Below are 16,181 nucleotides of genomic sequence, written 5' to 3'. Positions count from 1 at the left end.
TTTCTTATTGAGCCAAAAGTGCGGAGTTTTCCACATTGTGACAAGTTACGGTGATCCGCATCATACCAAGTACATGGATGAGAGCTGACATGGGATTGACGCCCACAAACAAGGTTTGCTAACTTCATATCACAGGACAAAGAAAAATCTACTCCGCTCGGACAAATTAAAGACAAGATACTTTTGAGGTTATCATAATTTTCAGGAACATCCTCAGCAACTGCAACGAGAAGTTGGCGCTTAACTCCTCTGTCTCTGGGTGTTTGAAAAAACACAGCCTTTCTGCCTAATGGTGAAATGGATGGAAGTCTTGTTTCTTCTTCTTGAATGCCAAGACTGACTTTATGGAAGTCACCTCCACCATCGATGCCCAACTTCACCAAGTAGTCACCTTGAACATGACGTTGCAACAAGACATCATTCAGTAGCTCAGACAGATTTTTGCAGTGAACCATAAGTTGTTTTCTGGACTGCTGCTTGTCATTTGAAATAGATATGTGTGTGAGAAGTGGTCTGCCAATTGCTTTCCAATGTCAAGAAACTTTTCTTTAAATCTTGGCTCGACAACTTTTGTATTTGTGACTTGGTTTAATGTAGATACAAGTTTTTTGATGTTGTTGTTTGACAGTCCAGTGTTGTTTTGTATGCAGACAAGATCTTAAGCTCATAGAAGTGGTACATCACTAAACAGTATCTTGGGGTTTGAAGGGCCTTTAGGAAAGAAATTTAAAAAACACCAAATTGAGACACTTAAAAAGCAGTGGCCTTATTAAAATGCAAAACATTTTATGTAGTACTGTGACACTCCACTTGCAACAAGTGAGACAGTCTGAACATCTTCTTTGATTTTGTGAAGCTCCTGAAGATTCTGATTTGTCCAAAGGGTGCTTTTGAACTGCTTTCAAATGACCGATTCGACAAATAATGCAATCACAAGGCTAACCACGTGTCTCTGGTCTCACCAGGACTTCTGTGAAATCATAAAGTTTTGGGAGAGCCACATTTTCACCTTTGCATTTTTTCCTGATTTCTTGATTTTGAACTGATTTCTTGATTTGTTCAAAAAACTTGTCAGTTCTTGAGTACATTTGTTCAAACATAGGAAACAAACTGTTTTCCTACAATCATCATGTTTTTTAACAGAATTTGGCATTTTTGCTTTGAAGTTAAAAAAAAGTTGTCACGCATAATTTAACACTTGACAAAAACTGCTTTTTCCTGGAATTACAAAAACTTGTTTAGAATTGAATATTGTTAACTAGGGCTTTGTAATAATAACAAAATGTTTTTAATACAACTTCTGACTTATTTTTATGGTTTTTATTCCAAAGATACATATTGTACCATTTTGCAAACTTGTTGGACAATGTCGAAAACTTCAAATTGAATTTTTTTCACAGACGGTCATAAAAGATTTTAATTTTTGGATTTTTCTTATCAGGATGGTGTGTATATTGTTCTCACCCCAGGGTTTTTCCGGTGCATTTCGGAGTAATTATTCTCATTTTCGGACAAATGTGACTCATTTAGTAATTCTATTATCTACGAATTTGAAGTTTTAGCTTAATACTATGGGGCAGAAGCATGGCGATCCATACTACAGGCCTTTCCGTCGCGAATCTGTATTTTTGGCTGAGGGCGGACAAAGTTACGGAAAATATAAAAAATGGCTGAAGAAGTTAGCGAACTAATCTAGCTAACTACTGTGTTAATGCACAAAATGTCAGTGTTTATTATATATCATCAAATTTAAATTAAACATTTTAAAAAAGAGAATAAAATACAATATTTTTCAGAAAAATGAGTTGTAATTATTTAAAATGAAATTTAATAAAATTATGTTTGCTGTAAAGAGAACGCAAAAAAAGGAGGTCTTGCTTAATGAAACTGCTAGTTGCAACCACGAAAAAACATCAAACAAACTTTGAGTGTAATGTCTTCAATGTTGCACTGGACAATCTAACTATTCAAATGAGATCAAGATTTAAAGTAATAAAAGAGGAATGTAACAAGTTTCACTTTCTTTGGACTTCACAGAAACCTCAAAAAGACAAAGAACTAGGTTTGAAAGCTGAGAATCTGGCTAAACGTTATCCAAAAAACTTATGTGAAAATGAATTTTTTGAAAAGTTTGCATGTTTTTTGAAAAATGTTTGCAATTTTTTGAAAGTTTGGCATATTTTATTTCCGAAACTTTTTGAAAATTTGAAGCGACGAACCGACTAGGAAGTAAAGGCTTCGATATACTTAACAAAGTTGGCTCCTAATATATCCATTGTGTTATATCATTGGCATAAGCAGTGGAAGAGAAACCAGAAATAAAAGAATACTAAAAAAAGTGAATTTATTATGCAAATTATAAAGTGATTGTAATTATAAAGGCAAAGTTGATCAACTGTTATTGAGTTTAAATAATAAATAATAATAATAACTATTTTTTTAAAGTTTTCGGTTTAAGAACATTTCACGGATTCTGCCATTTCGAATGGGGTGATAGTATTACAATCATGTGACAACCTCGACCTAATCAATATTTTTGCTGAACTTAATCCTGTTAGTAGTAGTGCGCTTTTGAGTGTGTTTTACACGCAACCCTTAGCAGCCATTGCAACCGTGGTAGTGGCGAGTAAGAGTTGCAGTACTTTTTGTAATAACGAAAGTTTATTCAAATATCCAACTAATGTAAACTTGAAATTATGGAATGTTAAAACATATTAAAGCATATATCAAGTTTTACAGTCTGAAACTTAATAAAGAAAAAAATTTAATAAGACATTGCTGTTCTAGAAGGTGAAACCTTGGAGGCAAAAAAAAAAAAGTAAAGCCCGTAGCAGAAAAACACTTTAATTTTTATTTTAACTATCAAAAGTCTTTTTGGCTTTATTTATTTTTTGCTAAAAATATATGTCCAGATTGAAAAAATTAAAAATATACTGTGTTAAGGGGCGCTTTTAAACCCTCGCAAAACGGCATTGGTGACAGCGCATTATAGCACTGATCTACCGGTCATTTAGATATTAAAAAAAAGCGGAATGTTTTTGTTTAAAATGTTTTGGTCTAATCATGGAAGTATAAAACAGAAGGAAGTTTATTAAGCCGAAAACTCAAAGTAATTTCAAGTCGTCTCAGAAAAATGCTTGGGCCGACAAAAAAAAAAAAAAAGACCGGTTTCACTGGACAAAAAACAACAAAATTCACTGAAATGATTTTTATTCATTCATTAAAAATAGAATTATTCTAAGGATATGCTTCATAGTTTAAACCATTAGTAGTTGCAATTATTCAACAAAAAGTTTGTTAAATCTCGGTAATTAAATAGAACCACTTCATTTCAAAAGTATATGTTAGTTTAAGGTGGTACACCAGGAAAAAAAGGAAACTGTGAAACAATATTTGAAAATTTTTTGTTTGCTGAAAATTTGTTTTGACAAATTTTTTTAATTCTTTTCATAAATAAAAAAAAAAAAAAAATTATTAACTCATTAAAAATCCATAATGGCGGGAAAAAGAACAAAAAAGGCTGTATTTTAGAACAAGATATATTGATCTAGTCAAAAGTTAATGGATTAAAAACTGACACAATGATAAATCACCTTATTAAACAGAGATTGACGCATGCGTTTTGGAAATTTTTCAAAATTACTCTTTTTATCTCAAATTTTATAAAAAAATTAAAATTTTTACATTCCTTCCATAGATTTATAGTAATAACTTTTTATTTAATTTATAAATGTAAGAAAAATTCATGGGTTAACCAGAGCATTAGTATTAAATAAATATTTCCTGAAAATTTCAGTTCATTAAACTAAATTTTACTCAAGTTATTATGTTTTGAATTTTACAAAATGCTAAAAAAACTAAAATGCAAAAATAGCAAGAAACAAAAAAGTACAGATGATTTTGAAGTGTTAAAACTGCTAAAGACCACCAGGTACATAAAATTCTTTTTCCTTACTCTGTTCAGCATCATCAAGTACTAATTTTTTTGATCTTAAACATTTCCTCCTTTTTTTCTTTTAAGTATTTGATTTTAAATTCATTCATTTAACACGAGCAATATTTGCTAAAACTGATTTTTTTGAAGTTTTTGAACCGATCAAGCCATAATACTTTAGTACATTTAAAATACCATTTGCTCCATTATTATAATGGATCACTGCTGAATGAACACCCCTTTCAAGAACTTTTTCCCAACAGAATTTTTTTTGGGTACACGAGACCATATCACAGAGTATAATGCTTCATTTCTGTTCTGAGTTTCACTATGCAGGCATTTCTTGAGTAATTCATCAGTTTTTAGGTCTTGAATAATAGGAAGAATCAAAGTCCTGATCCATGGTGGAATTGACACAGATGAATAAATATTTTTTTTACTAGTATTCTAGTACTTACACTATGTTATATTGGTGTCGATAATCGTTATCAGGAAAGCTAGTATAGTGAAAGAGTATTGCATAAACAACTTTTTTCATTTGGTACACATTACCTTTATTGGCTCTAATTGCCATTCCATAAAAATTTTGAATTGAATATAAGTTTCTCTGTCAACTTTCCTTAACCCGAAATAATGGTTTTTGTCCCTTTGTATTTTTCAACCAAACTACGTAATTATGTGCCCGATCTTTTTTGGACTTGACCAACACATTCCAGTTTTTTTGGTATCACTTTATATTCATAATAAGGATCAGCAAATAAAACATCGTTAAAGTCATATAAAACATCGTTAGTCATCAAAGTCAACTAAGTCAATAAAACATCGTTAAAGTCATCAGTCTGATCTCTCTAAACTAATATCTCATTCTTCTTCATCACCTAAATCCTCCAATTATCGTACTTCTTACAAATACCTTAAAGCTGACTGGGATTTTTTCCGTGATTATCTTCGTGATGCCCCATGGGTAGATTTCTTTCGCCTTTCTGTCAACAAATGTGCTTCTTACATAACTTGGTGGATTCAGGCTGGCATGAAATCTTATGTTCCCTCTCGACAATTCCAGGTCAAGCCTCACTCTCCTCCATGGTTTTCCTCACACTGTGCTGCTGCGATTGCCAGTCGAAACCGATTGGTAACTTCCAACTTTACTTAGTGGTTGCTTGCAGCCTTGTTGGAAGCGAAGATGTTTAAAAAAAAAAAGAAGATGTATCTCCATTACCGAGATTCTCTGTATAAATCAAATTATTTTTTTTTACAGATTGTTTGAAAATACTTACCGCACTAATAGATTCAATTGCTCTAGAAGATTTATGATGGTTAATGGAACAATCATGACTTTCTAGGAATTAAACTTCGGTGATTTTTTTTTCTTTTTAAAAAAAAAAATTTTCTGGGTCACAAACCAATGAACTTTCGTTAGAAAACATCGAAAACATGTTCAATTCTTTTTGATAAAATTATATCGATATATTTTTATGGGATATATTCTAATTAAGACAAAATATAGTAATTACTATATTGTTTCTTCAAAACTATTTATTTACTACAATTCTAATAAATGCAAACTCTTTTCCGTGAAATGATATATCTGTAAAAGTTTTTATCTTTTTGTGCAATTGTATGCACCATAATTAAAATTAATCAAAAAATGTGAAAAACTAAATTTTTTTATAGCTACAAAATGTATTATACTATAGCTATAAAACGTTTTATAGCTTAAGGTCGCGTCTATCTATATATCTATAACCCTTTGACTGCGGCAAGCCACGATCGTTGCTTTTAAAACTGATCTCTACTATTATGACCTTTAATGCAAAAATATTGGATTTGATAACATATAAATGCTACCACTGAGAAGTGCAAATTTTTTTTCTGTGAAAATGAGTGATAACGTAGGCGCCTCAATGAATGAAGAAAACCCGACTAGCGATGAAAATATTAGTAGGTTAAGTAAAGTTTATCATCTAACATCACAGAGGCATTTTTTGAGTATATTTTACTTTAGTCTTTTATACTGATAATGACTGAGATGTATCAGATTTGTGGATTCTTTTTCTTGAAAATAATTGCGGAGTAGATGTTCTTTTTATTGCTGAATATGGCCTAAAGCATATTATTGCACCCCATATTAAAGCATATTATTTTTTACTCCAGAACTTTTAGAATATATAGTAACCAATACTAAACATTATGTTTTGATCCTACGTAATCAGCAATACTTAAGGGACCACCCAACATCTAGACGTCATAAATGGATCAAACAAGGAAAGACTAATACTTTAGAAATAAGAGCATTCTTGGGAGTTGTTATTAATATGGGTCTCATATAAAAAGCTAACATTTCCCAGTACAGTTCCCAGGGATGTCACTCACCCTTGAAGTTTACACCCTGGTTTGCTACTCACTTTTGTTTTCATCGTTTCCAACTTCATACATTTTGCAGATAACGAGCTCTTAAATGTTCAGCATCCACTAGATAAAATTTACAAGATTTGTAAAAGGGTCAAATTTGCCGAATGAATGAACAAAAGAATCAATGATGGGAGAAGGAGGGGGGGGTGTCAACTACCCCATCACGACGGTCTAAGGTCTACGATCTTCTAAGTTCTGCCATTTGTATAGCGTTACGTACAAAGGTCTGTAAGTGTAAACGTCCTTAGCATATGTTGAGTTTGTAGACAGTATATGAAAAATTGTGTATAGTATATCTATAAAATAAGGAAACTTTAAAATTTTATTTTAACAATCAGAAATCTTTTTTGCTATATTAATTTTTGCGAAAAATATATAAGCAAGGTTGAAAAAATTTCAAAAATTATTACGCTAAGGAGAGGTCTCAAACCCCCAAAACGACATTGATGGCAGCGCACTAAACCACTAAGCTATCAAGGATATGCGTTAAGGAGAAAAACAAATCTTATTATAAATCTCTTTTAAGCTCTACGTATGCGGAAAAGGTGCGCGTGTCATTTTTTTCCCTCTTAAAGAAACTTTTCAGAATGAATTTTTTTACTAAACAATATTGAAGTAAAAAAGGAATAGGAATAGAAATGATCGGTGTGGAATAGATAAGTATAGAAATGGTAGGTTTGGTAAAGACCTGCATTTTACGGGTCCAGAAATCTATGATATACACATAAGGAAAAGCAATAGAAAAGGTTGGTGTGGAATAGACTTACAAAGACCGTAATTTACGGGTCCGGTCAGCTAATTTCATATAATGCACGGATATATAGTTTTCATACTTATGGCCATATATCCTTTATGGGTAATTTAGTTTATTTGAACTCTTTTTTGGTTTTCCATGACAAAATTCCCGAGGATAGGGTTTTTAATCGGTTTTAACCGATAACAGAAAACCGTGGTTTTTTGTCAAATGTTAATGAAAGCCATCGGTTTTCAAAAACGGTATTGACGAATTTTTGTATTATGTCTTTTGAATGTTTATTTATTATAGAGAGGTTTAAAAAATCAAACTTGAAAGTAGTTAAGTTTTTATTTTATTATATAGGTTGTATTTTGCTGGAAAGCTTAACATGCCTTTTTATTTTAAAAATTATTCAAGTATTTCAAAAAAAAATGTCTACTGCCTTGAATGCAGTCATTGGATCATATTTAATGAGGCTAAAGATTTTTTACTAGGACTTAAAATAATGGAGTCCATTAATGCAGAGGTTGGAAGAGAAATCTATATCCATATGCAAGCGTAAAACAAAATTATTTTTATAGGTTGATAGTGTCGGATTTAGTATAGGTGTTTAGTATAGGTTGATAGTGTTGAATTTAGTATAGGTGAACTACTTTCCCCATGCCGCTTTAAAGGCTGGACTGGCACCCCATTAAACATTCACAAAATCTTTATTCTCCTCCTCTCTCCTTCACTTAAAAATTGAATTTTAATATTCAAGGATGAATTTTTAGATATAAAGCATTTTTTCCAAATATACAGTATTGTGCAAATTAGTTCGGACAGTGGTTGAAATAACACAATTATTTGCCACATTGAAGTTTTATTCAAAAAAAACATGCCAATGATAATACTGTAAGTTATAAACAAGGCTTTAGAACAAAAAATTATGATTTTTTTCTTTTATTTGTTTGGTCTGGGTTTTTTTTTGTTTATTTTTGTTTCTTTTTTGGTTGTGCCCGAAAAAAAACCTGGCAACCCTGATTCAAATATAATTTATTAGAATACTGAAATAGGATGGACTATTCCTTAAAAAACATAGGGATATTTTTTTAGTCTATATTTTGGTTCAACAAAATATTAACATGTAGGTATGTAATAAAAATAATTCACGATAATATTTCTATCAATTATTTAATTTTTTGAAGTTATATATTTTCCAGATAAATCATGTCATCAGTTTTGAAATTTGCTGCTCGGCGTAAAATTCCAAATTCAAGAAATGTTGAAGGCATCTGTAATAAATATGGTTCTGTTGTAACATGCTCCGGTGGATCCACAACTACCTTATGAATTTTAAATGTTGAAGGCATCTGTAATAAATATGGTTCTGTTGTAACATGCTCCGATGGATCCACAACTACTTTATGAAATTATATTTTACGTTATAGAAATAGTCCTTTGATTGGAGAATTAGACAGCTCAAATCCACAACCGGAAAAAAAAAATTAAAACCACGCACAGTTATTTATAAAAAACGAGCCTTAAAGAAATTGTATCTGATCTAGCTACAGATGGTGTTTCGATTAATACGATAACAAACAACAAATTTATTCGCTCATCGATTCAACAAAGAAGAAATCATATTCCTAAAAGCCCAACAACTGTGATAAAATTAATCCATCAAGATTTTTCTTATAAAAAAGAAATGATGAAATGAAAAATTTTCGAAAAATAAATTCACCTTAACGCATGATGAATCTGTCCATCTTTGAGGCACAGAAGGGTGTTCACAGAATTAGTGTCAACCTGCATAAAAAAAAAATGAAAAAACAGAATTGGTATCAACCTCCAAGAAAGCAAATGTCAAAAAACCTATAAAACTGACTTCATTAGGACTTAGGTTTACTGTCCAGCTGAGAGGTTAATACAAAATATTAAGAATCATTTGAATTCATTTGGTGTCTGTATGGTAAGAGATGTAGTAGGTTCTACTCAAGATAGTGCAGCAATCAACAAGAAGTTTATGCAATTAGCGAACATTTTTAATCAGTTTTGCTTTAATCATGCAACTTACCTTGGTATATGCGACACATTATGTGCAAGAAAAATAAAGACACAAACGTACCAATTCCCAAGGAAATTGACAGTGATTCAGAAGAGGATAAACATGGAACTTACGATGATAATTTTATTTTTGAATCAGTAAACAATGAGATTAATGTTGACTACCCTAAAAATTTTCATAAATGCACGAATAGTAGTGAAATTCGTAAAAATGTCTTCAGTTCGTAATCAAATTTTTCAGGAAAAAGTTACTGAGGAATTTGGTAAAGAAATCGAACTGCATCTGGATGTTCCTCTTCGTTGGAATTCAATTTTTTCAATGGCTGTGTTACCTTTGACCTTTGTTAGAAACTAAGAAATTTTTATTACAGACATTTACTGAATTAAATGCTCTTGATGCAATCAACAAGTTTGGTTTTGAGTCATTAGCTTCATTACATGCTGCTTTAGAGCCAGCAAAACTAGTAGTGGAATTTTTTAGCAGAGAAGATGCAACGCAATTGGCAATAGATACTGTTCTTGAATTCATCCTTTTAAAACTATTTGCTATGAATACAGAACTTGCATCTTTGTTGGATTCAAATTTAAAAATGCATGTCGTTGAAAGAATTAACGGAAATGTTATACAGTTATTAAGGTGCCTAAAAGATCCTTCAGTCCAGCTCCACTAAAAAATACTTTAAATTTTGCTGAAAAACTTGCGTTTAGGCTTTTTGGATTTACTTTTAATGATGAGGAACCACGACTAGCTAAAGCACCATGGAAAGTTCACCTGTTTTTCTAAGGATGAATTAAACGCACTTTTTAATAAAGCATCAAACTCTTGCCCAAATCTGACTTGCTCACACTGACCAAATCTGAACTGATCATCACAAATGGCTTAAGAACGAGTTTTTGTTGAACCAAAATACGGGAAAAGAAAAGAAAGTCTTGAAAAAACATTTACATTGCGATTCTCTTAATAAAATCCGCATCAACAGATGCCAAACGCATTTTTTCGAGCTGCTCTGGTTTCTGCACAAAAATCAGATGACGATTACCTGATGAATCGCTAAAGTTTTTAGTTTTCTTAAATTTTTTTTACAATGAAAATAAGTCTTTATAAGTTTTATTTTGAAATATAATCATAATGTTTAGAACACTTTGTTTAAATAACTTTTTAAATAAACAATGCAAAATAAACTTATATAAGCTTTATTATTCAACAAGAAAAACTGAAAACCACGGTTTTTTATAAATGCAATTTTTTGGAAACCCTACCCAAGAATGAGAAGTTTTTGCAGAACTTTTGAGACATCATATATTAAAAAATCATATTCTTAAAAGCTTTTTTACTTTCTACCAAGTAAGAAAAATGCTTGTCTTAATACAAGACATTAGAAGACCAAACATGATTTTTTTCTCATTATTTGATATGCCTGCTAATAAATTCTTAAAAAAAATTGATAGATAATTGCATTTTAAAAAAATTCACTCATGGCTACTTTTTGAGCTTTTCGCTACAGAGCGCAAGGGTCCGAAATAATATTCTACTGGTCGCATATGTTTCGCATTTTATTTTTAATGTTATGCTCATGAAGGCGGCTTAAATATTATGTTCATGGTAGTAATAATGTCATTTTGTCGTAATTCCAAGTCACAACAAAAATTTTTTTTTATAATTGTGCTCCTATTTTCTTGGACTTTCATTATATTTTAATTATAGTTAGTAGTTTATAAATATAAATTATAGAGATAAAAAGCTATTCGCTAGCTAGTTGGTGGTTCATTTTCCACAGGGGACTGAAGAGTTTTGAAGGTTACACAATAGCAATCGTTTTTGTACATGTATTCTGTAATTTCTACAAAGCAATTATTTTTGTTTTGTTGTATTTTTGTTGTATTTTCCAACACTCATTCATATTTTTTACGTATTATTGTTTGAGAGTATTCATTATCTTCATAAAAACCTTGAACTTCAGAGACAACGGAGAATACGGCTCATACATTGGAACGCAAAAAAAAACTGCGTTTTGCGTTCCAAAATAAAAACTCACACGCAAACTCAAACGCATTTGACACAATTTATTGCGTTTACTCGCCTAAAAGTAAAGGCAATTTACGCTTATAACCGCGTTTACGCACGCATTTAATACGCGACTTACGCATATAAAATGCGTTTATAAACGTAACTCAAATGCAACTTACGCGTATAAATGCGTTTGCGAACTTGACGCAAACGCCACTTACCTAATCTATTTTAAAGAAAACGCGAATTATAAAGTAGTTACTTTTTATTTTTAATTTTTTTTAGTGGAACAAGATTTTCTTAAAGTCATTTGTGCATTTGTGAGACCTAGGTAGATTATAAGGTAGAGCGGAACTAGTTGAGCAACTTTTACTAAATCTAATAGATCTCATGAACGGTGCGTCGGATTTAGATAATTTTTTCAATATTTTAAAGATAATTTAAACTGCTACAAATTTGTTTAGAAAAAAGTATAGTTTTTAATTTTTTTGAGAAGATGTTGCTTTAGGTTTGCGGAGCTTCTCAACCTGCCCCAGGGGGGTAAGTTGAGCAACAGTGCGTGATAACTTGAAAAATCAACAAATAAATTAAGATGTATGGTTCGAAACTTGGGTGAATCATTAATAAAACTTTCACTAACAGTAAGCGTGTGAATAGTTTACACACACATACTGTTAGTGAAAAATATAAACTTTTTATTTTATACACTTTAATGATGTAAGTAAAAAAAGAGAAAAATTACATAGTAAGAAAGTGTCATAAAATATAAAAATAAAATTTTATACAACTATCTTGAACATTGAACCCCGATTTAAAGATTACTAATTTTACAAGTATATATAAATAATGTACCACTTTATTATTTCTCATCAAAGTTGTTTCTTTGTGTTCGATAGTTCAGTTTTATTTATTTTTTTCAAAGCTGCTCAACTTACCCCTACTAGACAAGGTGACGCATTAATTTAGTTTTAAAAAGAACAGTAAGACTTAAGAAAAAACAGTTAACTTTAATCTAAAGTCCCATAAATTGGTAAATTATCAACACTTAAGTAATGGCAGATAAAAAGGTTTATAAGCATATAAGAGAAAAATAGCAAAAAATTTTTTTTTTTTACTTTTTTGGTTAAAATAGAAAAGTGCCCGTGTATCTTACTTAATAGCTTTTCAGCAATCTTTTGTTACGCATTGTGTTAACATTTTAATTCCTTAACTTTTATCCGTTAGATGTCTTGTCATGTGATGCGTAGTTTTTGAGATATTTTTACTGCCCAACTTGTCCTTATGCTCAACAAGCCCCGCTCTACCCTATTGTTTAGTTCCTTATATACTATTGTTTTAAATATTTATATATAAAGTTATAACTTTTTTAGTAATTTACTAACAAAATCCTTTAAAAAGTTATAACTTGATTAAAACCAGTTATTTATTTGAATATATAAATATCTAAAACAATAATATATAAAAGGAATTAAACAATATTAATCGAATGCACAGGGGACTTGACCTTATGGACATCTTGCCTCACCCTATCCTAAACTTGAAAAAATAAGAAAGCAAAAGAAGAGAAAGAAAATAAGTGTTAAAAAAAAATGAAATGAAAAAATTAAACTGTAAGGTGCAAAGAACGAAGGAGGAGAAGACTGAGTCAAATTAAGTAATTATCTTACATATATATATATATATATATATATATATATATATATATATATATATATATATATATATATATATGTATGATATGTACTAAATATGTGCGATATACGTACGATCTTTCTTTTTGTAAATTTTATGATACAGCAAAGGAAATAGAATATATTATATATTGCGTTTGAGTTACGTTCGTAAACGCAATTTATAAGTAAGTTGCATATAAAATGCGTGCAAATAAGTTGCGTTAAATGCGCTTGAGTTTGCGTGTGAGTTTTTATTTTAGAACGCAATCGCAAAACACGGTTTTTTCTGCGTTCCAACGTATGGTACGGCTACAGTCAATTACACTGGGTTATCTGTTTAAATAAAATGTTGAAAAATTCTGACCATGTTTATTTATAATAAACAAACCAATAAATTTTATTGGTTTAACTTTCTCGATTTAATTTTATAGACGGTGTGTAATAATAAGATCAAGTAATTTACGAAAACAAAAACAAATTAATAAACTCAAAGCAATTCATATTTTGGTTTTTCCGTTACATTTTTTAAACAAATATTGTTTAGTTAAAAAAAAGTCAAGTTTAATTAGATAAAATACATTTTTAGAACAAAAGTAAAATGTTTAGAAAACCATGTATATCGCGAAAAGGATATTTTTTTTATGAGTTTGTTCAATCATAAACTAATCTTATTAAAAATTAGTTAAAAGAGTTTACCACACACCCTAACTTTTTGTCGGGGGAAAATACCCATTCTTTGAATATTTAAAACTAGTTTCTAAGTATTTTATAATGATATTCTATGATATGAGCTTTTAACTGATGTATTCCTCACCTGAAGAATAATATTTTTAATAATTATTTTTTAGCTTTCTCTCCTTTATAGATTTGAGTTTATGAGGAAAAATGCAAATTTCAAAATGGCGGATATTGACGGATATTGGCGGATAAAACAATTATACTAGAAAAAATTGAAAAATCATAACTTAGGAGCTTATGCTGAAAATATAAAGAAAATGTAATTAATCTTTGCGCATGGAAGTTGTCCCTGTTTGACCTGTTTTAAAACATAATCATTAACTACAAAGGTATAATAAGATTTAAATCTCGGTCTAAAACTGTTTCTATCTTTTTTTTGCTAATAATGCTATATAATGATTTTAATTTAGACTAAAAAAAAAAACATTTTTTATTGATAAAATAGGCAACCGATGTTAACTAACATTCACACAATAATGTCTTAAATACGTTTTAAAAAAACCTATTTTCTCAAATAACCTTCTCTTATATTATCACAGTTACGTCTTTAATGTTCGCCTTTTTTTGTTTTATAATTACTATCCTCATATAATCTATAATAATATATATAATATATCTTATTACTTGCGACTTAAATAGTAACTGTTTGCAGCTTTGTCAAGAGTAACATTGAATAAAATACACAGGCCAGTTAAGGCTTGCTTCCACTGTTTTCGTATTATATACATATTGAACGTATTACAATATATTTATAATAAGCAAGGTTAAAACTAAATATAGTCTTATAAAATAATCTATTAATGTATTATAAATATAGAATTTTAAAATAAACCATAATTTTTTGTTCGTTAATTTTTTATCCGTTTATATTAGATAAGCAAGTTGCTTTTTAGACTCATTTATTTTTTCATTTTTCATTAAAATAGCAAAAAACAATAAATAAATTATTTCACAATTCTAATAAGTTAGTTATATTTAAAGCTTACCTGATGGCCCCATTATGGCAAACACTTCTCCTGGGTTTATTTCTCCACAAACATTCTTCAGAATTTCTTTTGAATCAACACTAACGTTCAGATCAACAAACTTTATATAAATTTCTTCACTTTTCCTTTGGGCTGCCATCTCTCGTTTGTTTGTTTTTTTGTTGTTGCTTTATATATATATATATATATATATATATATATATATATATATATATATATATATATATATATATATATATATATATATATATATATATATATATATATATATATATATATATATATATATATGTATATATATGTATATATATGTATATATATATATATATATATATATATATATATATATATATATATATGTATATATATATATATATATATATATATATATATATATATATATATATATATATATATATATATATTCTCCGTTATGTTGAAGATAAAAGTTAGATAAGTGTTTTTACTAATTTATTATTGCTCTGGTCTTTAAGAACATTGAGCACTCTATTTGTAGAATAGACTGACATAATTTATATATGCATATATATATATATATATATATATATATATATATATATATAAAATAAATTAAATGTGCAGTGAATATTATATATAGTTAATAAATATGTGCTTATATAGTGCACATACGATTAACGAATTGTCTAATGCATAGAAAGCGGAATGAATTAGTTATGAAATTGTTCTTTTGCTTCTACTTATTTATTGAACATTTTGCAAATATTTTTGACCGTGTTGTGGAGAATCTTTTTCTGAAGAAGATGATATAAAATTTTAATACAGAGTAAGTTTTTCTGTAAATGGTTAAATTTGCGGTCGTATAATATATATATATATATATATATATATATATATATATATATATATATATATATATATATATATATATATATATATATATATATATATATATATATATATATATATATATATACATATATATATATTTTTTTCTTCTAGAAAAATTGGCGTAAAACTCTCTCACTAAAAGTGAAGTTTACTGGCATTGAAGTTAAAAGTAAGCTCGTACATCTTTTTACGCCGGCCTTTTTTCAAAGTTATATTTGCTATACCCGGAAGAAGTTATCAGTTAAAAACGGACATTTCTATGCGATATATAAAAGGCACCGAATTTTATTGAACCAAAAAGTGCAGCACAAGTAACAACTCAACTCAACCTTCAGAACCTCCTAAAGACTCAATATCGTAACATGACTAAAAAAAATTTTCTTTATTAAATGGTTTTTAATAAAGTCTTTTTAATTGTTGTTATTGGTGTTTTTTTTTTTATACTTATCATTGATTTTTTATTAAGTATTCCTTTAATTATCATCAATTTGCATATTTTATTTTCACCATATATGAGGGTAGAATGAAATGTTTTTTTTTTCCAATCAAAGAAAGTTTCTTAAAAAATTTGTTTAGGAAGGCGCTTAGTTTGGGAAGGCGTTTAGTTTGGGAAGGCGCTTAGTTTGGGAAGGCGCTTAGTTTGGGAAGGCGCTTAGTTTGGGAAGGCGCTTAGTTTGGGAAGGCGCTTAGTTTGGGAAGGCGCTTTGTTTGGGAAGACGCTTAGTTTGGGACGAAAAAACCTTTGGCTAAAAAATCATAGAGAAAAGTATTTGATAAA

The 16,181-nt window shown here is 29.4% G+C and overlaps 1 protein-coding gene across 1 annotated transcript in view; it reads right to left on the bottom strand.

The window, feature by feature from the left end:
- The window catches only part of LOC105849169 (uncharacterized), a 52,750-nt gene extending 38,044 nt beyond the window's left edge, over window positions 1-14,706 (bottom strand). Inside the window, exon 1 of the mRNA XM_065793336.1 lies at window positions 14,534-14,706. Coding sequence (XP_065649408.1) covers window positions 14,534-14,672 — 139 coding nt within the window. The 5' untranslated portion in view covers window positions 14,673-14,706. The remainder of the gene's footprint in view (window positions 1-14,533) is intronic.
- Window positions 14,707-16,181: the final 1,475 nt, after the last annotated feature.

The sequence above is a fragment of the Hydra vulgaris genome, chromosome 03 (genome assembly GCF_038396675.1).
Source record: "Hydra vulgaris chromosome 03, alternate assembly HydraT2T_AEP".
In the NCBI taxonomy this organism is placed as follows: domain Eukaryota; kingdom Metazoa; phylum Cnidaria; class Hydrozoa; order Anthoathecata; family Hydridae; genus Hydra; species Hydra vulgaris.
The sequence above is the reverse complement of the archived record's forward strand: the minus strand, read 5'-3'. Positions and strand labels throughout refer to the sequence as shown.